The sequence below is a fragment of the Rhinatrema bivittatum genome, chromosome 8, assembly GCF_901001135.1.
Source record: "Rhinatrema bivittatum chromosome 8, aRhiBiv1.1, whole genome shotgun sequence".
Classification (NCBI taxonomy): domain Eukaryota; kingdom Metazoa; phylum Chordata; class Amphibia; order Gymnophiona; family Rhinatrematidae; genus Rhinatrema; species Rhinatrema bivittatum.
The window spans coordinates 118,649,506-118,674,781 of NC_042622.1; the positions used below are offsets into that span (position 1 = coordinate 118,649,506).

At 44.7% G+C, this 25,276-nt stretch overlaps 1 protein-coding gene across 5 annotated transcripts in view; it reads right to left on the minus strand.

The window, feature by feature from the left end:
* The window catches only part of RABGAP1 (RAB GTPase activating protein 1), a 545,250-nt gene that overhangs the window by 403,423 nt on the left and 116,551 nt on the right, over positions 1–25,276 (minus strand). For all 5 annotated transcript variants that reach the window (XM_029610918.1, XM_029610917.1, XM_029610919.1 and 2 more), the window contains exon 7: positions 5,252–5,362. In XM_029610918.1, coding sequence (XP_029466778.1) covers positions 5,252–5,362 — 111 coding nt within the window. The remainder of the gene's footprint in view (positions 1–5,251; positions 5,363–25,276) is intronic.

The following is a 25,276-nucleotide window of genomic DNA, read 5'->3' on the forward strand; positions in this document are numbered from 1 at the left end:
GAGGGGCCCCGTGGGGAACCACAATGATTGGCTAGACTCTAGTAAGCAGACACTGAGGAAGGAAAGCTTTATTATACTGCGATAGTAGAGTGAATCCTGCCCAAGGAACAGACAGCACTGTAGTCCAGCAGAATTCCAGTAGCTCAACAGTCTCTGTAGATGATAATCTCACCCAGATGTAGCAAAGATCCGGTAGTGTTCCGCAGCGCGGGATAGGCCGTGAACCTGGAGGGTGGAAATGAAAAGAGCTGGAGCGTAGAGGTACTCACAGAGAAGCAGTGCAGATAACTTCCTTCGGTAGTTTGAATGAGGCAGGGGACCAGAGGTCCAAGGTACAGGATTCCCTGAGTAGAATAGGCCCTCGAGGAGCAAGTACCTAGGAGCGCCGAGGGTTCCTGAAAGAAAACAGACAGGACCCCCGAGGAGCGGGTGTCCTTAAAGTTAGGCAGAGTAGCTCCGGAGAGCAAGTAGAAGCGAGAGGTCCTCGAGGAGCTGGTACCTGGAGCTTCCGTAGGAGCGAGATACCCCAAAGGGCAGCGAGGGATCCAAGCGAGCAGCTTAGAAGCAGTCAGAGTAGCAAAACCGAAGTCCTTGTCAACTCGTTGATTTGGAGCGGAGCAGAGGTTTAAATACCTGGAGATACAGACATCATACAGTGTGGCCGCCCCCGAGGTTCCCGCCATATCGTGTTAAAAAACGCAGGCAGTGTGCGTGCGCATGCCCTAGGAGGCCTCAGGAAGAAGCATGGCGGATGGGGACGCCCAGCTGGCTCGGAGAAGCCAAGGGTTTCGGCAGGCAGCAGCGGAGGCAGCCATCCTTCCAAGGGAGGAGGAAAAGAGTAGAAGAGAGGTGAGGCAGAGCGGTCACAGCCGTCTGCGACCGACGGACGCAACACAGATTGCTCCTTTCAGTTTATACCTAATCATTTTTCTCATAATCTATCTTTTGAAAGTTAAATGCTATTGCAGTAGATTTCCTTAGTGTCCTCCCTCCAGTTATCAAGTCAAATTTGATCATGTTGTGGTCACTACTGCCAAAAGGACCCCCAGCACCATTACTTCTCACCAAATCATGCATTCCACTAAAGATTAGGTCTAAAATAGCTCCCCTTGTCAGGTTTTGTACCAGCTGCTCCGTGAAGCAGTCATTTATTTCAACTAGAAACTTTACCTCATTTGATGTCCTGATGTGACATTCATCCAGTCAATACTGGAGTAACTGAAACCACCCATTATTACTGTGTTGCCAAATTTGTTAGCTTCCTTAATTTCTGTTAGCATTTCATTATCTGTCTGATTATTCTGGCCAGGTGGAAGACAGTACATCCACACTACTCTTCTATTCCCCTTCTCACATGGAATTTCTATCCAAAAAGATTCTACATTGCATTTTATTTCTTGCAACTTATTTATCCTGTTTGACTTATGCCTATTGTGATATAATTTGTACCCATTGGTTACCCTGCTTCACCAGGTTTCTGAGATGCCAATAATATCTACCTCTTCATTCAGTGTTATACATTCTAACTCTCCTATCTTATTTTTTTAAGATTTCTAGCATTTGTATACAGTCATTTCAAAGTATGTTTTGGTTTGTATTCACAACCTGCTTACCAACTGACTGGTAATTTGGACTCTTTCTGCTCTTTATTTAAAGGCATCTGGGCTACTTTACCATTTAATGCAACCTCTCTATCAGGATGTCCTAACTTCCCTATTTTGTTAGTTTTCTCTTATATTTTGATATGGAATTCTATTTGCAGTCTTAACTTCCTTGATCTTCTATTCTAGGGCTGTTGATAGTACTTCTCAAAGGAATAACAATTATAAGCAATCCCTTGTCTCAGGACTTAGGGCTTTATTTTCAGTGAACGTATTTAATGTGTCATCATTCTTGATTTTGTTCAGCTTTTGATGCACACATTAAGACATTCATTGTGCTGCAGCAAACAACTGATTCAAAACAATACACAGGGACTTTTATACATGCTCACAATAAAACTTCTTCAGAAGAGTTTTCCCTGCATGTCTGAGGATGTGCATCTACCACATGGATAATTGTGGTTGATATGAATTAGACATCAGTTCTTTTAAAACAAGTTTTTAATAACTCGGACTTCATATACATTCCAACTACTGCAGTCTTGAGACAGTCCCTTGTGGTTTTATTTCTCATAAAATTATGCACAAAGATCCTCACATACAAAAGCTCAAATTGGAAGAAAATGCAACAGCATAAACCCTGTTGCCTTGTTTTGTATATAAAGAGAAAAAAAAATAAGGCAATAAACATGAAGATACTAATTTTTGTACAACAATCTTAATTTTGGCCATGCCCAAAGCTGGGTCTGAAACTGTTTCTTTATTGGATAAACTAATTCTCTCATGTCCAGATCTACCTCCCCTCTTAACTTCTTTTATTTTACTCTCTCCTGATGTGACCTATTTGTCCCACTAATCCATCCCATCCCCATATTAACTAGTCCACCCATCTAACTCATTTCACCTTTAAAAGTTCCATTAACTCTCTTTCGGTGTAAAGTAGACATCTATATTATATTTCATGTTCTACCAACCTTCCAGAGTCACACTTGATAACCAACTTGCGTTATATTCTTATATACTTGTTCATAATCTTTTAACTGAGGCCGAAATGTATCTAGTTTTTGTAAACTTGTCAATATGTTAGCATACGGAAGTGTTATATGTACTAAGTTGTTTATAATGTAAACCGGAGTGAAGGCAATATGTTATACTTCGGTATAAAAAAGACTCTAAATAAATAAATAAACAAACAGAGGCTAGAATATGTAAATGATTTTTAGAGTATATTATTCTTATAAAATACTGCCTGACTCTCCCACTGGCAAAGAATTATGGGAACCACGAAAAGAAAAATAAAGCCAGGGCAGTCAACTTATAAAAGTACTTCAAAAACATATTATGCAGTGTTTATTATCTCAAACATGTTCTGAAAGGCTTTTGCCAGGTGCCATTGCCAAGGATCATAAAACAAACATATGCAGGGAAAGAAAAGAGCTGCCAGAACAAAACAAACAAGTTAATCTGAATTAAAGGCTGTGCTTAAAATAGTGATAATTAACAAATCAGCATTCTGTAACATAAAAGCATTCTGTAACATAAAAGCATTCATATCACCTATGGTTTAAAAAAATGAATAAAACAAACAACAGCATGCATAGCATATTATATACAAACATATACACATGAGGTCTATATTCAGACATTCCAAATAGAAAAGTTAGCTGGGTAAACTAATCTGGCTAACTTTGGAGGCATATTCAACAGTGCAGCCACACTACTGAATATAGCCGGCTATCTTAATTAGTTAGCCGGCTAACTATAGGACAGCTCTTTGACTCAACCAGTCTTAGGCAGCTAAGTCATCTGGCTAACTAAATACTGAAGTTAGCTGGATAAGTTAACTGGCTAACTCAACTCTTCCCAGTTACACCCCTGGACCTCCGCTACTTTATCTGGCTAAATTCTAGCTGACTAACTTATTAGCAGGCTAGAACGTAGCCAGATAAAAGCTGAATATAGCCGGGTAAGCTATTTAGATGGATAGCTATTACTTTATTCATCTAAATGGCTTTTGAATATAAACTATACATATACACATATATATATACATATACACATATATATATACATATACACATATATATATATATATACATACATACACACATACATACACATACATACACACAGAAATCTTAAAACAAGCCAGCAGAAACCAAGATAAAGTGCTTCCTACTAAGGTAGTAATAGAAGATTTTGGTTCATGCTTTTCATGGTCAGTACTATATTTTTCACAGTGAAGCTGATATATTTTGTAACAGCCGTGTAAAGCACTCCTTGTTGTGTCTTAATGTATTTATTTTTATTTATTTAGTATTTTTCTATACCGGCATTCACGGAGTTCGTATCATGTCGGTTTACATAAAACAAGGGGTGAGAAATACATTATAACGTAAATAACTAATAACATAAGAGTATACATTAAAAGTAAAACAAGTGCATGGAAGAAAAAGTTACAATAAAACGGGGGTCATTCTAACTGGGATTAGAGTTAGAGGAAAGATAAAAAATTTAACCAGAAGTAAAACATTGTAATGATTGGTAGATAGTGAATGTAGTGGACGTTATATGATTTAAAAAAAAAAAAAAAAAAACCCCCACACACTGCCAACACTCATAACTACAGTAGAGAGACAACTCTCCAGGGAGGAAGGTTTCTGACTGCTTTATTTAATGTTTATTCTATTTAGGTTCTTTTCAAGTCTGAATGTATTTACTTTTTTTTTTTTTTTTTTTTACAATTTTCATAATTGGTTTGTATGACTTCATCCCTCCCTTTCACTGGATAATTACTGATAAAAGGAAATGTAAAAAAGTATTCCAATTCAATACACTGGAATATCATCACTCCTCCACCTCTCAATTTGTTACACACCAACACTACTAGATTATATTATTCAGGAAATTTGGATTATAGCAATTTCATAATTACTTTCCAAACTTTACCATCTTGTAAACAATGGGTTGTAGGTTTTGTACAATAGATTATTTTTGATGGATATTGCATATATATAATTTCCATGCCACTATTTTCACCTATCCACTGCAAAACTTGTAATACAACAGAAAGCAGCTTCACAAGCCAGTAATATTGCAATTATTTTCTACCACCACCTAAAGTCATCAAATTCAGTATTTTCTTTAACATATATACGCCACTGAGCAAAGGTATCCATAGTCAGTAAATATTGTGCCTGTGTTATCTGTGATTTGGTAACTATGCTATATATTTTGTAAATCATGTGCTCCCTTGTTATGTGTGACACTTGGAAAATTATTTGTCATACACACATTTGCTGTTATGATTATATACACACTCCTACACGCGTTTATTTATTATTTAGATTTTATTACCCATCTTTTAAAAGAAAGATGGTCTCTTCTGTAAGTTGTCATGTTTTAATGACCTCACTTTCTAGGGGCTGGCATATATTTTTTTTAATCTCCCTGCCCTCATGGGTACATTTTTCCTACATTTAATTCAGTCAAACTCACAAATGGCAAAGCCGGCAACAAGTCACCTATATGAGAAGTATGGGGGGGGGGGGGGGGGGGGAACAAGGGGGAAATAGCTGAGAGTAGAAACAGGAACAGTAAGGGCATTACAAAAAAAATGAAGTTGAATCAGAAAACTACTCAAATATTACCTTTCAATGGCGAGCTCTTTATTAGACGTTTGTTGGACATAAATAACAATCTTCTTGTCAATGCCCTGGCGAAGTTTGAAACATTGCTTATCCTTGTCTTTGGGAACAGCACTGTAATTTATCAGAAAAAAAGAAAGATTCTATAAAACATTTATTCTCATTTCTTGGGGATGTATCAAATCTGACCAAAAAGGATCAATAACCTGAACTATTTATGAGTTTCAGTAAAAACTTTAGTATACTTTAGCATTAGAAAGTAACATCCCTAGGTGATGCAGTACATAATGAAATGTTCTGAATAAATGACAACTATAAGACATTTCACATCACGTTCGAGAGGATGAGTTTTATTTACTGCTTCTTGTATTACCCAGAGGTTATAAAACCACAAGCAGATGGTTTGAAGCCTTAATGTCTCTCCTTGCAGTTGGATGGTGAATGTAATTTCTTGACAATCTGAGTAATAGCATGGTCACTCAGCATCTATCTTCTACACGCTATGGGCCAGATTTTCAAAAGGATTTACGCGCGTAACCGGCCTTACGCGCGCCAGGCCTATTTTCAAAGGCCCGGCGGCGTGTGTAAAGCCCCAGGACTTGCAAAAAGGGGCGTGGAGGGGGCGGGGGCATTCTGGGGGCGGGGTTAGCGGCTCCTGGCACAGCGGCAGAGATCGCATGCTGGCAATCGGCCGGCAGACGCAAAAGGTAAAACAATTTTGGAGGGGGGTTAGAGTAGGGCTGGGGGGGAAGGTTAGGGGAAGGGGTGGGAAGGTCAAGTATGGGGGAAGGGAATGGGGGGGGAGGCTGCGCGGCTCGGCGCACACAAGGTGCACAATTGTGCACTCCCTTGCACGTGCTGACCCTGGATTTTATAACTTGTGCGCGCCTGCATGCAAGTTATAAAATCGGGTGTAGATATGCGTGTGCCGGGTAGCGCGAGCACATGTATGCCCGCGCGCAACCTTTTAAAATCTACCCCTATATTACTCACTTGAGGGTCAATTTTCAAATCCTTGCACATGTTATAAAATACTATATCCACGCACACATGTGCAGCGGATTTTAACATTTTAACAGTCCAATTACGTAGCTCTACCTACCCTTTCTCCCTTTCCCCTCTCCTCCCTGACCCTTAAACTAAGCCTACCCATCTTCCTTTATTTATTTTTTTCTGTACTCGCTGCTCCTCAGAGAGGTAGTAAACTCCCCATGCTGGTATGCTGCCAGCGTGTGCTTCCCAAGGACAGCAGCTAATGACGCTGTCCCGGCCTGCCCCCACCCCTCCCAGACCATGCCCCCCGACCTGCCACTTTTGCAGAGCCTGGAACTTCTGCGTGTAACAGGGGTTATCCATGTGGCCGAGCCTGTTCTAAAATGCGCGCGGCACCACAAAGCCCAGCCACACATGCAACCCCTGGTTTTTACGTGCACAGCCCTTTTAAAATCAGGCTTTTCGTGAATAACTTGCTTGCAGAGCTGGAGAAAGCAAGTTTGCTTACCATTAATAGTGCTTTCTGTAGATAACAGGATAAATTAGCCATTACATGTGGTGTGACATCATCTGGAGGCAGTGAATGAATTAGTCTCTCCAAGCTAAGAGCTTTGAGCGCTACTGAGTATATGCAGGAGTTCCTACATGGGTGTTGCTTCTTGAACCTCCTTTGTCTATACCAGAGCTAATCTAGTTATGTAACTGACTCTCCAAGGTGTAGGAGAGTATTCCCTGACCAATTTATCCTATCAACGGAAAAAGCAAAATTGCTTACCTTGTAATAGGTGTTATCCCAGGACAGCAGGATGTAGTCCTCACATATGGGTGACATCACCAGATAGAGCCCTGGTACGGAAAACTTCTGTCAAGAGTTTCTAGAAACTTTTGGCTGGCACTGTGGGCCTACTGAGCATGCCATGATATTCTCAGCCACAGGGGTCTCCCTTCAGTCTCGTTTGTAGCAATATGCGTGAGCTAAAAAAATAAAAATAATAAAACGTATCGGACCCAACTCTGCGGGGAGGTGGGTGGGTTCTGTGAGGACTACATCCTGCTGTCTTGGGATAACACCTATTACAAGGTAAGCAATTTTGTTTTATCCCAGGACAAGCAGGATGATAGTCCTCACATATGGGTGATTAGCAAACTACAGGCTGAGCATTCTTATATTATACCAATAGCATACAACTTGTGCAACAAGCACAACAACTGTTGTACTGCTGGAAAAAATGAGGCAGCCTGAAAATCACAGCAGGATGGATGTAGAAGGAGTTGGAGTTATACTGGAAATAAGTTCTTTAAGACAGATTGTCCGTAGGCTGAATCTTGTCGTCCTTCTTTGTCCAGACAATAATGAGCTGCAAAGGTGTGAAGGGAACTCCATGTTGCAGCTTTACATATGTCAAGAATGGGCACTGAATGATAGTGTGCTACTGATGTGGACATAGGCCCTTACTGAATGTGCTTTTACTCGCCCCTGGAGAGGAACTTTTGCTTTTTCATAACAGAATTCAATACAGTCTGCTAGCCAGTTGGAGAGAGTCTGTTTTCCTACCGCAACTCCTGGTTTATTTTTATCGAAAGAAACAAAAAGAGATGGGTGGATTTCCTATGGACCGCCGTGCGGTTGATGTAAAAAGCTAGTGCACATTTACAGTCCAAGGTGTATAAGACTCTCTCTCTCCCTGGTGAGAGTGAAGTCTTGGAAAGAAAGTAGGCAAGACTATTGACCGATTTATATGAAAGTCGGTTATCACTTTCGGTAAGAATTTGGGGTGAGTGCGAAAGACTACTCTGTCATGCAGGAACCTTGTGTAGGGTGAGTATGTGACGAGAGCTTGCAATTCACTGACTCTTCTAGCCGATGTAATGTCTACTAAGAAAAGGACTTTCCATGTAAGGAATTTTTCTTCACAAGAGTGTAGAGGCTCGAACGGTGAGCGCATGAGCCTTGTTAGTACTAAATTCAGGTCCCATTCAGTGATCGGCGGTCGAATGGGAGGCTTAAGATGAAGTAAGCCCCTCATGAACCTACTTACTAGGGGTTGTGCTGTTATTGGTGCATCCCCTATTCCTTTGTGGTATGCTGCTATGGTGCTTACGTGTACCCTTACAGAGGATGTCTGGAGACCAGAATCCTACAGGTAGTATAGGTAATCTAGTAAAGAAGAAGTGGGGCAGGAGAAGGGTTCTATACCCTTTTGTGTGCACCATTTTGTAAATCTAGTCCACTTAAAGTGGTAGGATTTACGTGTGGAAGGCTTTCGTGAAGCTACTAGAACTTGAAAAGTTCATCCCAACCTGACAACTGCAAGAGTTGTCAGGTTGGGATGATGCAACTTGCCCTGATTCTGAGTGATGAGAGTGGGCTCTGTGCCCAGGCGGATTGGTTGTGAGATCGAGAGGTCGAGAAGTATGGGAAACCATACTTGTCGAGGCCAGTACGGGGCTATGAGGATCATTGTCCCTCTGTCCTGTTGTAGCTTCACAAGAGTTTTCGCTATGAGTGGAATTAGAGGATACGCATGTAGAAGACCTGTGTACCAGGGGCGAGCAAATGCGTCCCTGGGGACTGTTTGTCGACGTCCATGGAGGAAGCAGAACCTTTCCACTTTGTGGTTCAGTGTGGACGCAAAGAAGTCTATGGTTGGGCGACCCCAGCGTTGAAAGATTTTGCTAGCTACACGTGGGTCCAGCAACCATTCGTGGGGATTGAAATGTCGACTGAGATCGTCCGTTAGGATGTTCTTGATGCCCGCCAGGTAAGGTGCTCGGAGATGTATGGAATGCTCTAGAGCCCAAGCCCAAATCTGCACTGCTTCCTGGCAGAGCAGATAAGAGCATGTGCCTCCCTGTTTGTTTATATACCACATTGCTACTGTGTTGTCTGTTTGTAACAGCGCAGTCTTGTTTGAGAGGCAGTCTTTGAAGGCATAAAGGGCATATCTCATCGCTCGAAGTTCCAAGAAGTTTATCTGATACTGTTTTTTGAGCGTAGTCCACATCCCTTGTGTTTGAAGGTTGTTGACGTGAGCTCCCCATCTGTAGTTAGGATAACTTGTGGATTTGCCTGTTGGAATGGGAGACCAGCTTTCAACGCTGTTTGATTTGTCCACCAGTGGAGCAACAGACGTAACTGGTTGGTGATTTGAATTGTGGACAACAGTGGTTGGAAAGCTTGTAGAACTCATGGCTAACTTCGCCATAGGAGTGACATGTACTGTCGAGGCCATGTGTCCTAGTAGCACTAGAATTTGATGGGCGGATGCGAACTGGTGATGAAACAATGTTTGCCAGTCGTGCCAAATTGTCTGCACAGTCGCTTGGAAGGGAAGCTTTTGCCACTGTGGTGTTGAGGTCTGCTCCGATGAATGTGAGGAGCTAAGATGGTTCGACGTGGGATTTTGGATAATTGATGAGAAATCCCAGAAGGTGCAATAGTGTTATTGTGGTTGTCAAGGCAGAGAGAGCTCCCTGCCTGGATGGACTTCTGATTAGCCAATCGTCTAGGTATGGAAAAACATGAATGCTGTTTTTTCTTAAATGTGCAGCCACTACTGCTAGGCATTTCATAAACACTCGAGGAGCAGAGGCCAGTCCGAATGGCAGGACTCTGTACTGGTAATGATTCTTTCCCACTACGAATCGTAGATATTTGCGATGTTGTGTGGAAATTGGTATGTGCGCATAAGCGTCTTGAAGGTCCACAGAACAGAGCCAATCTCCCTTTTGAAGTAATGGAAGGATGGTTCCCAGAGATACCATCCGAAATTTTTCTTTGTGTAGAAATTTGTTGAGATTTCGGAGGTCTAAGATAGGGCAAAGGCCGCCTGTTTTCTTTGGAACGAGGAAATAGCGGGAGTAGAACCCTTTGCTTTGTTGAGACCGGGGAACTGGTTCGATGGCCCTGGCAGTCAGCAAAGTAGAGAGTTCTACTTGGAATTGAGCTGTGATGAGAATGTTTGACCAAAGTGGAATGGGAGGAGAATGCGGGGGTATCGTATTGAATTTTAGGCAATATCCCCGATGTAGTATGGCTAATACCCATTGATCTTTTGTGATGAGACTCCATTGGTGTTGGAAGTAATGAAGTCGACCTCCGACTGGCAGGAAGGGCATAGGGTTGAGAAAGAGGCTGCTGTTCTCTTGGCACGGTTCAAAAACCTGCCGCTGGTCCAGTTTGGGGTGGTGGCTGGGTCTTTTGTTGCTGCGGCTGACGTGGACGTCCTCTCTGTGAGGGACGGTATAGACGTGCTGAAGAGGTAGGAGGATAATACCTTCTTGGTCTATAGAAGGGTCTCCTCGAGTCTCTACGTGATGGACGTCTTAGGGAAGATGTCTGATCTGCTGGCAATTTTGATAGCTGACGGAGAGTCTCATGATGGTCTTTCAGATGAGATACCGTAGCTTGGATCTTTTCTCCGAAAAGATTGTCTCCAACACAAGGGAGATCTGCAAGCCGTTCTTGAACTTCCTGCCTAAGGTCAGAAGCCTTAAGCCAGGCCCATCATCTTCTCGCATTTATTGCAGAGGCAGACAGACGAGTTGATGTTTCGAAGACATCATAGGCTGCTCTCACCTCATGTTTGCCAGATTCTAATCCCTTGTCAACTAATGTAGCTAAAGGTAGTTGATGCTGTTGTGGGAAGTTGTCCACAATACCCTGTACTTGTTTCCATAAGTTCCGTTGGTACTGTGTCATGTACAGCTGGTATACTGCAATACGTGCTACCAGCATGGACACTTGATAGACCTTCTTCTCTAAGGTGTCCAAGAATTGTTGCTCCTTTCCTGGTGAGACAGAAGAATGAGGTTTTTGTTTCCGAGCCTTCTTCTGAGTGGATTCTACCACTACCGAATGGTGAGGTAGTTGGGGCTTCTGGTATCCTGGAGCATGTTGCACTAGATAAGTGGCATCTGTTCTCCGATTCACTGCAGGGACTGAGCAGGGGTGTTCCCACATTCATTGTTGCAATTCCAAGAGGTCTTGATGGATTGGGTAGCCATGATTTCCTTCGGCACATCCACAAACTGCAGTAATTCTAGAGCCTTATGTCTAGTATCCTCCTCTGTGACTAATTCAAATGGAATTGTATCTGCCATTTCTTTGATAAAATTTGTAAATGACAAATCTTCTGGAGGGGATTTCTTTCTCTCCTCTGGTGGAGAGGGCTCTGATTGCAGTTCCTCTGACTCAGTGTCCGTGTCAACATCCTTCCAAGGTGTATATATTGAGGATGATAAGGGGAGTCAATGTCTTCTGGCTAGACATGATGCTTCAATTTAAACACAGCCTTTGTTGGGATGTGTTGTGGCATCGTTGGAAGTGAGGGCATCGATGGACCTTGAAAGGCATCAAGGGTGTCTTCGGGACTCGATGTCAATGGAGCCCTGATGGTCCCGGGGCAGAATCGGAGTCTCCGCCATCATCCTCCGATGATCTGGGAGCCGGAATGGCTGGAGTCATCGGTGGGGGTATCGGCATCGATGGCTGCGTCGATGGAGTCTGTGCCATCGGTGTCGGCGGAAAAACTTGTAATAAGGCATCGAGTCTATTCAGTAAAGGCTGAAAAATCGACTGCTCCAATGCCGGTGTCGGCACCAATGGCACTGTCGGAGGCTGTAGGTTCTTCAGAGCCTCAACGACGGCCTGTTGGACTAAAGTAGTCACTTCTTCCCTTGAAATCGGGGCAGTATCCACTGCCACTGGGGAAGGTATCGCTGGCACTATTGGCACTTCCACGATTATTCGTGGTGGCACTTCCTCTGACACCGAGCCCGGTGGAGAGCACAGCAGTTCTTCATGTACAGCCGGTGGAATTAGCTCTAGTACACGGACTTTCTTGGGCATCGGCTCAATGGATTTCGATCCGGACGTCGATGGTTTACCATCCGCTGGGTCGATGGATCGATGGTGATGCCGCTTTTTCTCCCGATGACCTTTCGATGTTGAAGACGATGCTATCGATGATATCGACGGTGCCAGTGACGGATGGTCGTCGGCCCGTGTTTCGCCTCGATGTTTGGTTACCGAGGGAGGAGTTACTCTTGGGGATAACATCGACTATGGCGATGGAATCTTTTTGAATAATTCTTGCATCTTATCCAACCGGGCACGCCTGCCCTTCGGTGTCATCTGAGCACAGGTTGAGCAAGCCCGGACGTCATGGCCTGATCCCAGGCAGAGAACACATACATAATGTGGGTCTGTTATAGACATAGTCCGGTTGCAATCCGGACATTTTTTAAACCCCGATGCCATGATAAAGTTATGGCCTAATAACGGTCGATGACCGGCGGAATAAACTATAGGATGATCGGAATTGATCAAAAACTATCTGAAAAATATACTCACCAAGACTATGTCGAAGGGAGACCCAATTATGAGAAAATTGTGACTGAAAATGTGAAAAGAAAAAGATTTCTTCTCTGAGAAAATGTGAGGAATTTCTTTTTCCAGAGCTCCTGAACTGCTTTGCTACAGCAAGGCAGAAAAAAAGAGACTGAAGGGAGACCCCTGTGGCTGAAAATATCATGGCATGCTGGGCATGCTCAGTAGGCCCACAATGCCAGCCAAACGTTTCTAGAAACTCTTTTCCATACCAGGGCTCCATCTGGTGATGTCACTCATATGTGAGGACTATCATCCTGCTTGTCCTGGGATAACACCATTTATAGTAAGCAAACCTGCATTTTCTGTTGATAAGAAGCTGAATTAGCCATTACATTTGGGGAGTCCCATGCTGAGGGTTGCAGTAGAGCATATTCTTAGTAAGCAACCCAGTCCACACAGTGTAGAGTGGTCTACAGTGAGAACAGATTTCGCAAAACTGCTTGTCCAAATTTACTGTCAATCTTTGAGAGGTTATGAAGATAGTCATAATCCTGCGAGCGTAATTAGAGGAGAAGATGACTTGGCTGGTGGCTCAAGAAGATCACTGAGTATTGCTTTGGGAAATTTTAGGATGTATAAAGTTTGGGGGAGAGGTGAAATAGTGGGATATATTCTTTAGTGTGTGTGCCTGAAATAAAAAGCAAGCCCAAGGTAGATAATTCGTATCTTTTTCCCTCCCACCCACCCCTAAGTTCATCATTGCTTTAAAAGCAAGAGACAAATTTCACATTAAAAATTAATCAGGATTTTTTTTTTTTTTTTATAAAACTCAGGATTGCCCTAGCCCTTATCAAGTTTAATTATCTCCTTGCAGGTCACTACAGATTAACAGCGGGTATACCACATGAATTTAAAGGACTCTAATTTACTCATCCCTAAACTTAACTAAGAACTCAATAATATTAAGATGAAGGCAGCAGTCCAGCAGCAAGATGAAGGCCTTCCAGTCTTTTGTTCTGAGTGTCACATGTATGATTTTTTTTTTAACCACATGTGAGATACTGTGTGTGTACACCCGATGCAAAAGACTGGCAGTGCAGTGCTGTCTTGGAGAAGAAAGGTCACCCAGTTGGAAAGCATCAACCTGTGTAGCAGGATGTGATCCTGTAGTCAGGACCTATTCTCCAGGTAATGCTTTATCCTCACACTGAGGATGAGTCTCCCAGGGCTACTACCCACGAGGAAAGGGTTAAGTCTGCCGTCATAGTTGATGAATCTATTAGGAATGTAGATAGCTGGGTGGCAGATGGACGTGAGGAGGTGCGAAGGTGGTGGACCTAATGTATCACCTAGATAGGATTTTAGACAGTGCTGGGGAGGAGTCAGCTGTCGTGGTACATGTGGGCACCAACATAGGACAGTGTGAGAGGGAAGTTCTGATAGCCAAATTTAAGCTTTTAGGTAGAAAGCTGAAATAAAGAACCTCCAGGGTAGCATTCTCTGAAATGTTCCCTATTCCATGCACAGGTCCCCCAGAGGCAGGCAGAGCTCCAGACTTTCAATGTTTGGATGAGACGATGCAGGGAAAAGGGATTCAGCTTTGTAAGGAGCTGGCAACCTTTTGGGGATAGGGGAGTCTCTTCTGAAAAGATGGGCTCCAGCTTAACCAGGGTGGAACCAGGGTGCTGGCACTAACCTTTAAAAAGGAAATAGAGCAGCTGTAAACTAGATCAAGGGGGAATGCCAACAGTCTTCCCAAAAGGGAAGCTTGCCTTCCAGCCAGACCTGCATGAAAGCATCGATCCTTAAGGACTTCGGATCTCTCCTGAGACTGAAGAATCGAGGAACCTTCACATTGTGAGACGCTGCCAGCAGGTCTATAAATGGAAGACCCCAGCGATCCACTATCAGCTGGAATGTCTCATCTCAGTGGAAAAAATAAATAGTGGAGTTGCCCAGGGATATGTATTGGGATCAGTGCTTTTTAATATATTTATAAATGATCTGCAGAATACACTAAATTATTCCAAGTGGTTGGATCATGAGCCAATTGTGAGAAACTGTTGGAGGACTTTGTGAGATTGGGGTCTGGGCATCTAAATGGCAGGTGAAATTTAATATGGACAAGTACAAAGTGAAACATATAGGGAAGAATAATCCAACTACAGGTACATAGTGCTCGGTTCCATATTATCTAAAAGTGGTACATATGAATTTTTAAATAATTAAAATATTAGGCATCACCATCCAGGAAAAGGAATTATTGTGGACAATAACTTGAAATTCTTGCCCCAGTGGTGGCGGTCAAAAAAAAATTAGGTATTAATAGGAAAGAATGGAAAATAAAACCGAGGATCTCATAAAGCCTGGAATAGCTCCCCTATGAAGAAAGGTTAAAAAGGTTAGGGTTCTTCAGCCTGGAGAAGAGATAATGAAAGGAAATTGATAAGGGGGACTATAAAATCATGAGTGGGGTAAAACCAATAAAGGGTTGAAACAAGTTCATGGAGGAAAAATCCATAAATCATTAACAGCCATGTAGACTGGGGAAAGCCACTACTTATTCAACAATTATAATAGTAATATTTATTTATTTATTTTATTTATTTAAAGGCTTTTATATACCGGAGTTCATGCACTTGTGCATACCACTTCGGTTTACACAGAACAAGGAACAGAAAATTACATCAAACAGATTGAACAATTAAACAAATATACAATTACATCCAACAATTGGGTATAAATAACATGGCTAACTTAGTAGGAACTTAGAGTTTGAGGTAAAGGAGAGAAATAGTACCAAGTGGTAACAGAACAATGTTAATAGCTAAATAATAAATATAAATAGTAAATACAAATTCTTATAATAAATACAGGTGTTTACAGATTACAGTCTTCATGAAAAGTTTACGTCTACAGAATAGGGTTAAGTAAATAAGAACTGGCGGTTATTTCTATAGGAGTAATATGAGCAAGAAGGACTGGATATATTCTTTGGAATCCTGCCAAGTACTTGTGACCTGGATAGCTACTGTTGGGAAATAGGATATGCGGTTTGATGGATCTTTGGTCTGACTCAGTAGGGTATTTCTTATGTTTTAAGAAAATCATGGGAAGGTGCAATCTTCCACAGAAAAGGAAATTAAAGGAAAGAGTCATAATATGAAGTTGCAGGGAGGAAGGTGAAAAGGAAACCTAAGAAAATATGTTAACTGAAAGGGTGATGATGTCTGGAACAGCCCAATAGAAGAGACAATGAAAATCAAAAACGTGATGGACTTTAAAAATGCTCAGGACAGGTACAGAGCAGGGCAAGAATGGGCTGGCGGTGGGAGGAACTGGGGTAGACAGACTGGGGCTGTTATTTTTAGAAGAACTGAATGGGATAGGAGCAGAAAAGAGACTGAGAAAATTTTAGTAATTGATTACATAAGAACATAACATAAGATATGCCATACTGGGTCAGACCACAGGTCCATCAAGCCCAGTATCCTGTTTCCATCAGTGGCCAATCCAAGTCACAAGAACCTGGCAAGTACCCAAATATTAAATAGATCCCGTGTATCATGAAGTATAACTATTTTATATAATGCTTTGCTTATACAGTATTTTATATTGCCAATATTGGATTAATTTATGTGCATATTGAAATTTTTTTTTATTTTGCTGTAAGTTGCTTTGGGTTGCCCTTTATTGGACTAGAAAGACAGGATGATGGAGAGATGGAGGATATGCTCACACTTGGGACAGCTGTGGAGATGGAAGGAGCTGGATTTGGTTTAGACAATGGGAATTTGAAGGCTCATCCACCCAAGTGGTAGAAACCCAGCGAGAAAAATCAATCTTGGCAGACTGGATGGGCCCATAGGTCTTTATCTGCCATCATTTACCATGCTACTCACCTATACCACAGACTACACAGAAATCCAATAGTAATTTCTGCTCTCTAGACCACTTAATGCAACATTTCAATGCAACTAACCATACAAATGTGCAGCTATGAGCAATGGCATAAGTCCAAAATCCAGATCCCCAAGCAAAAGATTTCAGAAAGGAACCCCCAGAGCAAAGGGGTGGAGGATGTGGCTCCTCCTCCAAAGATATTGAAAAGTGCTACACAGTGATAAGTGGTTCTGGAACGATGGCTACAAGCAGCTCCATTCTTCTGAGGACTGTTGCTGTAATCATTCCATTAGATGTGGGAAGGGGGCTGTTACAAAAATGAGCTGAAAGGCCAAGGATGCAGGATGACACAGCCAGGTCAAATATAAAAAATACAATTGGAATGAATTCGCTGTGCAGTTATTGAAGAGAGTCAAAGATGGACTGTACGGCAAATGACAAACTTGAAAGGATCAATATAATCTATGATGCCAACACAGTAAATAAAATGCAAACAAAGTCCTGCAGAATGGAGAAATTACTTACCTGATAATTTTGTTTTTCTTAGTGTAGCCAGATGGACTCAGGACCAATGGGTTATACGCTCCCCTGATAGCAGATGGAGACTGAGTCAGGTTTCAAAGCTGACGTCACCCTAGATATACCCTGCAGTAACCTCAGCCATTCAGTATTCTCTTCAAAAATCCACTGTAGGCATATTATTGAAGAACTACAAGTTCCATGTAAACCGGCCTGATATGAATCCCATTCATGAAGTCCGGTATAGAAATATTTTAAATAAATAAACTTCATTAGAATTTGGATAAAATTTGATTAAAAACTGTAGACTGCAACTGTACTCAACCAACATACCGTATTTTTCGCTCTAAAAGAGGCACTATTTTTTCCCCCAAAAGAGGGGGGAAATGTCTGTGCGTCTTATGGAGCGAAAAAAACTAAAAAACTAACTACAAACCCCCACCCTCCTGACCCCCCCCCCCCTCCAGACCTGCCAAAAGTCCCTGGTGGTCCAGCGGGGGTCCGGGAGCAATCTCCTGCACTTGCGCCGTCGGCTGCCAGTAATCAAAATGGCGCCGACGGCCCTTTGCCCTTACTATATCACAGGGGCTACCGGTACCATTGGTCGGTAGATACACGAGCAGAGATGACACCCTGAATGCTGGTTTGCAAGTTGTCTTACATTGCTGATACACAATCATTGCTCATTGGATGATACTACACTATTGTATTTTATTCATGATTTCGGAGTGTTTGAGCCCCTGAGGCAGCAGCTGTTGAGCTGCGAAACTCGGCCTGAGTCGGGCATTTTTATGAACACGTCTCTGCTTCAATAAAAGTATTGGAAAAGATCAAGGCATCTATTCCATTGTGTTTACCTGACGGCTATTATAGATCGCCTACCTCTTTGTTTTCTTGGACAGGGGCTACCGGTGCCATTGGTCGGCCCCTATGACATAGTACGGGCAAAGGGCCGTCAGCGCCATTTTGATTACTGGCAGCCGACGGCCCAAGTGCAGGAGATTGCTCCCGGACCCCCACTGGACCACCAGGGACTTTTGGCAGGTCTTGGGGGGTCAGGAGGGTGGGGGGGGGCTGTAGTTAATTAAATTTAAAGGGTTGGGATGGGGAGGGGTTCCCACAGAAAGAGAACTTTAAAAGTTTTCTAATCTGGGGAGTGGACCGAAATGGCCCTCCCAACACCCGAAAACGAAATGGGGACAAAAAAAAGTGTTATGCATTCCCCTAATTTGCTCCATAAGATGCACAGACGCCTGGGAACAGAGCCAGTTTAGCAAACCATTTTGGGGTTTTTTTAATTTTAATTTTCCCCCTCTGAATCCTAAGTGCGTCTTATGGTCAGGTGCGTCTTATGGAGCGAAAAATACGGTAAACACTGAAACCCAGCAATACTATAGATGCCCTGAACTTGGGATAGGGCAACGGCTTACCTGTATTCATATGGAATCAGAGTTCACCTCATGGGCGATTCCTTGGCGCCTCTCCTGGGCAGCCTTGGGTGGAATGGTGAGGCCATCTGTCTACACTAAGGAAAACGAAATTATCAGGTAAGTAATTTCTCCATTTCCTACAGTGGGATGTACAAAAGTTACTCCCGAACGGGGTGGCAGGCTGCCCATGGTCCGGTTAGCACTGTCCTCATAAAGGCTGCGTCCTCTCGGGCCTGGATGTTCAGGCGGTAGAACCTGGAGAAGGTGTGTAAGGAGGACCACGTTGCTACTCGACAGATATTGGCAGGAGACAATAGCTTAGCTTCCACCCAGAATACTGCTTGGGCCTTTGTGGAATGAGCTTTGACCTGAAGGGGTAAAGGCTTCCCTGCCTCTGCTTAAGCGCCCTTGATTACTTCCTTGATCCAGTGAGCTATGGTAGCTCGCGAAGCTGCTTTGCCTGTTTCTTTCCCCATGAAGAATAAACATGCAATCTGAATGTTCCAGATACTGCACTAAAAGTCTACCGAATTTAGATGGTGAAGAAAGTGGTATTCTTCCGAGTCCTTGCATCTATCCGGGGATGGTAAAGAGATGGATTGATTTGGTGAAACTCCAAGACTATCTTTGGTAAGAAGGAGGGGACGGTGCAAAGCTGTACTGTTCCTGGAGTAAATTGAAGGAATGGTTCCCAACAAGACAGATATGCGATGAGCCGAGCATATCACCATCAAGAATACAGTCTTTAGTGTAAAATAGGCACAGCGTCAAACTGCACAGTGGTCTGAAGGAAGCCCCTGCTAGGAAGACTGATATTAGATTGAGGTTCCATAGGGGGACCGGCCACTTTAAGGGTGGTCAGAGTTGTTTAACCCTTTTAGGAAATGGGCCAAGTCCGGATGTGCCAACAGACTATTTCCGTTCACCTTGGTCCTGAAGCAGGAGAGGGCTGCCACCTGGATCTTCAGGAAGTTGAGGGACAATCCTCTGTTCAGGCCATCCTATAAAAATTCCAGAATCATGAGGATCTTGGCCGTTAGCAGGTGAACACCGCGTTCCTTGCACCAGGCCTCAAATATTCTCCAGATCCGTATGTACGCCAGGGACGTTGAGAATTTCCATGCATGGAGCAATGTGGCGATCACGGCCACCGAATAACCACGCTTCGTTAGGCGAGCGCTCTCTAGGGCCAGACCATAAGAGAGAATAGATTGGATCTTCATGAAGAATCGGGCCTTTCTGGAGAAGGTCAATGTGTGGGGGGAGGTAAAGAGGACTCTCCACGAGAAGCCTCCGCATGTATGCATGCCATAGGCTTCTGGGCCAATCCAGGACCATCAGAAGGACTAATCCTCTGTGGTGTTCGATCTTGTGGATGATCTTGCCCAGTAGAAGCCACAGAGGGAAGGCATACAAGTAAGTCCTCCTCTGGCCAGGTCTGGACGAGGGCATCGATCCCTTGGGAGCACTGATCTAGTCTGCGACTAAAGAACCTAGGAATCTTCACATTATGAGATGTAGCCAGTAGGTCAATATATAAGCAACAAGGAATCACACCCGGTCAAGTCCACTCTTGGAGTCCAACAAGGATCCTCCCTCTCCCCAACCCTGTTTAACATTTATCTTCTCCCACTATGTCATCTGCTCTCAAGTCTAAAGATCACACAATTCATATACGCCGACGATGTCCAGATCATGTTGCCTATCACTGAATCTATCTCCAACACCATCAATTTCTGGAACAACTGTCTACAGTCCATAAATTCCCTCCTCACTAGCCTTAACTTAGTTCTCAATACTGCAAAAATGGAACTTATGCTGATCACCCTGGATGACAACTGTCAGGCTGCCAACAATCTAATCACACCGCTAATGATCTCCCCCACTCACGTAAGAGACCTTGGCGTTACTATCGACAATAGGCTGAATCTCAAAAAATTTGTCACAAACACTACGAAAGAATGTTTTCACAAGCTACACATATTGAAAAAGCTAAAACCTCTCCTCTACTTTCAGGACTTTAGAACAGTCCTCCAAACTATTCTATTTTCAAAAATTGACTATTGCAACTCTCTGCTAATTGGCCTCCCAGCTATCACCACCAAACCATTACAAATGCTGCAGAACTCGGTTGCCAGGATCCTAACCAACTCTAGTAGAGGAGAACACATCACACCTATTCTAAAGAACCTACACTGGCTCCCTATTAAACTTAGAATCATATTCAAAGTACTAACCATAACCCACAAGACCATTCATTCCCAAACTTCGCTAAATCTAAGTGACCCACTTCGTCCCCACGCATCGAGACCAATCAGATCCAGCTACTTAGGCACCTTATATGCACCTCCAGCCAAGTCATCGCTCAAGAAACGTGCATTCTCGACCGCCAGCCCCTCTCACTGGAATGCCCTTCCAACAGACCTTCGGCTAGAAACTTGTAGTCGGACGTTCAAAAAGAAGCTCAAAACTTGGCTTTTCACAAAAGCCTTCACTTAAAGGTCTCTCCCTCAGGGTCAGATTAACGATGATGCGAGATGTCAGACGCCGTAACCATTTAATCTTATAATTTAATCTCATTATTTCCCCACAAGCTGTATGTTATAATGCATTCATGCTTTTCAAGTCTGCTGTAAATCCAAGTTTGTTGAATGTTTATGTTTATTTATATTTTGTATATTTATACTTATATTTATAATTATTTTATTTTATTTTAAGTCGTTCGCTGCTTTATCTATAAGTTCATACGAAGTTAGCCCTGTTATCTGTACCCTCTTGTTTGATGTAATTTCCAACTTTGGTTCTATGTAAACCGACGTGATATGTACTAGTACAGGAACATCGGTATATAAAAGCCTTAAATAAATATGGGAGGCCCCAGTGATCTACTAGAAGCTGGAAGCCTCTGGTCAACAGCGTCAATTCCCCTGGATCCAGGTTTTCCCTGCTGAGAAAATCTGCTGTGACATTGTCTTTTCCCTCGATGTGAGAGGCCGAGATCCCTTGTAGGTTTAACTCCGCCCTTTCCATAAGGCGGTCTATTTCCAGAGAAACTTGGTGGTTCTTGGTTCCTCCCTAGTGGTTGATCTAGACAACCGTGGTTGCATTGTCCGATATGACATGGATTGCTTGCCCCTGGAGCCTGTGGCTGAACTGCAAGCTTGCTAATCTGAGCGCTCACTCTTCCAGGCGGTTTATGTTCCAGTTCGCCTCTTCCTCGGTCCATGTTCCTGGGCTGTCAGTTCCTGACAGTAAGCTCCCCACTCTCAGAGGCTCACATCCGTCGTGAGGACGATCCAGCTCGGCGGGAACAGGCTTACTCCCTTGCTTAGGTGACCTTCCTGTAGCCACCACTGGAGCCGACAGCATACTTCCATTGGTAGGTGGAGGCGAATTGAGTAGTTTTGAGACAGTGGGTTCCAGCATGACAGCAGGGAGTGTTGGAGAGGCCGCATGTGTGCCCTCACCCACGGTACTACTTCCAGGGTTGATGCCATGAGGCTGAGGACCTGGAGATAGTCCCACATCTTGGGGCACGTGTTCTTCAACAGACATACTTGGTCCATCAGTTTCCTCCTCCTCGAGGGAGGGAGGAAAACCTTGTCTTGCTTGGTGTCGAATCGGACCCCCAGGTACTCTAAGGACTGGGAGGACTTGAGGCTGCTCTTGTCCATGTTCACGACCCAACCAAGTTCCTGTAGGAGGGACCTGACCCTGCTGGTCACCTGGAGGCTTTCTTCCAGTGACTTTGCCCGGATCAGCTAGTCATCCAAGAGTGCATCAGGATCCCTTCTTTCCTCAGTGCCACTGCCACAACCACCATAATTTTGGAGAATGTTCTGGGGGCGGTTGCCAGGCCGAAGGGCAATGCCCTGAACTGGGAATGTCAGCCCAGTACCGCAAAGCATAGAAAACGCTGGTGGTCTTGACGGCTTGAAATACGAAGGTAGGCCTCAGAGAGGTCCTGGGAGGTTAAGAACTCTCCCGTTGCATTGCCATTATGACAGAGTGAAGAGTTTCCATGCGGAAGTGAATTATCCACAGATGACTGTTGACGCTCTTGAGATCCAGGATGGGTTAGAATGACCTCTCTTTCTTGGGCACGATGAAATAGATGGAACAATGCCCCATATTTACTTGGGGTGCAGGTACCAGAGTTATAGCCCTCAGACTGAGAAGCCTTATCAATGTGGATTCCACTTGCTGGGAGTGGCAAGGTGACATCATGAACCTGTTCCGAGGGATGCTGCGAAATTCCAGAGAGCAATCTTCTCGTATGATGTCCAGTACCCATTTCTCCGACATGATCTCGACTCACCGCTCATAGAAGAGGGATAGTCGGCCCCTTATCTCCTCTTCCCGTGGATGGGTCGGTCCAACTTCATTGGGAAGTTCAGGTCGAACCTGAGCCCGAACCTGTCCCTCTTTTTGGTTGTCTGTTCCAAAAGGACTAGGACCTTCCCGAGGGCCGAGATGACCGAAGTGACAAGTTTCTGTAGGGCCAGAAGCACTGGGAGTTCCTGGCCCGACCCCTCATGGGTGAGGGATGCTGCAACCTCTTTTTCTTATCTTCCAGTAGTCGGGGCACTGGAGATTCGCCCCACTTATTGGCTAGCTTCTCCAATTCACTTTCAAATAGGAGGGATCCCTTAAAGGGCACCTTTGTGAGGTTTGCCTTAGAAGTTGTGTCCACTAACCAGTTTTCACAACCATAGCTGTCTTCTGGCCACCACCACTGAGGCTACTCCTCTGGCCGAGGTATGCACTAGGTCTGAACTTGCATCCGCCAGGAAGGCTGCAGTGGGTTCAATCGCCTCTCTGGCATGCACCCCAGAGCTATCTTCCTCTCTCTTGAGAGCAGCACACACAAGCGAGCCACCAGGGCACAACAGGAAGTGATCTGCAGTGTCATTGCTGTCGTGTCAAAGGCTTGCTTAAGGATGGATTCCAATCGCCTATCATGAGCATTCTTCAAGGCTGCTCCTCCCTCTACAGGGATAGTTGTTCGCTTTGAGACGGCACAGCCCAGGGCATCCACTTTCGGGAAACGCAGGGGTCCAGAGGATACAAGGCCTTCAAGGCCCGACCTCCTTTAAAACTTGCCTCCGGGGCATCCCATTTCAGGTCAGTCAACTCCTGGATGGCTTCCAGCATCGGGAAATAGTAAGAGGCTTTCCATAGAGACACCAGGGTGGGGTTCTTCTTTGGCTCCAACATAGGGTCCCGGGCCCGGAACTCCCAGAGTCTTCAGGGTCTGGGAGACTAGGGCTGGTAATTCATCTCTGTGGAAAAATCGAAGCATGGTCCAGTATGACTCCAGGCCTGGAGGGATTTCCAATGAAACCCTGTCGTCATCCGTGGTGTCTGGGTCTCTAGGGATACCCTTAGTGAGGCAAGGCATGTCCTGAAGCATACTGACAGGGCTGGGAGGCCTTCCGGGCTCAAACCGGGGCAGAGGCTCAAACCGGGCAGAGCCTGACTGTGCCTGAACAAAGGCTTGGAGGCCCTGAAAAAATTCCAACCAAGAAAAGGCCGCCAGGACCATATTTGGCCCAGGAGGAACCGGGGTAGCGGCCGCTGAACTGCCCTCTCCCGGAGAGGACGTAGCCCCAGAATTGCTCAGGTCCATGGTGCTGTCAGATAATGTCGTGACTGACCCGTCACCTGACTGGGATGGGCCTTCTCTGGGCCTCCTCACAGTGCTGACAGGATTCAAAGTCAAACTGTGTAGCCTAATATGGTAGGCCGTGCAAAGGGAGTGCTGTCTGAGCTTCTTTGCTGCCGGGTCCATAATCACTGAAGCTTGTGCATTTAGCCGGTTAATGCCTCTCGAGCACACACAGACTTGCCTCAGTCGCACAGATCTAAGTGGCCGGCTGTGCACCAAGACGTGCATGCGCTTATGTGCACAGTTATGTGCGTATTTACATGCACAGAAGGCTGGCCCACACCACACGTACAGACACACGAAGGGGGGAAATGGCGCCACACCAAACCGCACGCAAGGTGGCCTAGCCCATCGGGGGGCCACTCAACCCGCTTGGAAATCCCCTTCCCTCGCCCAAACATGATTGGGAACAATGTTGGTACGCACACCAAGCAAGGAGACCAGAGGAAAGACTTACTGAAGCCCTTCCTCATCTCTAGATCAGAGGAGTTCTTCTCTATTTACCTGGTCTCAGTGCTTACCGGCTGAGTACAGAGATGACCTCCGGCTGCGGGGGGAGAGGGCTTAGGCCTTCACCACTGCACTCGGCTTCTGCACCTGCTGCCTTTGTTGCAACCATCGCTGCCCGTCTCCACTCCGCCCACCTTACCTCTTTTGCGACTCCCTCTTTGGTTGATGAACGTTTGGCTGCCGCGGCGTCATCTTGCCTTTCTCCTCCGGCGTCCCCGGACCAGCTAGACACTGCCTTCCGCCATGTTCTCCTGAAGCCTAAGGGCGCGCGGCCCCGATTCAAGTACCAGCTGTGGCGCAAACCTCAGGGGCATCCCACTGAGATGACGTCATCCTCACCGGATACTTAAGGTCTTTCGTTTTGCTAGCTATTCGAGTTAGCAAAGGTTAAGGGTTTCATACGTTTACCTAGCTTCCTCCAGGTATCGCTGTGGATGGGATTCGCTCTCTGCATACCTTGCTACTCTGCCTCCTCGGACTTTACCAGGGGTATCCGCTCCTCGGGGGCCTCGCTCTCTCTCTTGCTTTTCAGGTCACAGTCTGGACCCGGTACTCGCTCCTCGAAGGCCCACGTTCCCAGACCTGCTACCGAATACAACTTCTGCCAGGACGTCACTGCTGCCTACAACACCAGTGAGTTACCATGTCTCTCTCAGAGATTTCCCTGGAAC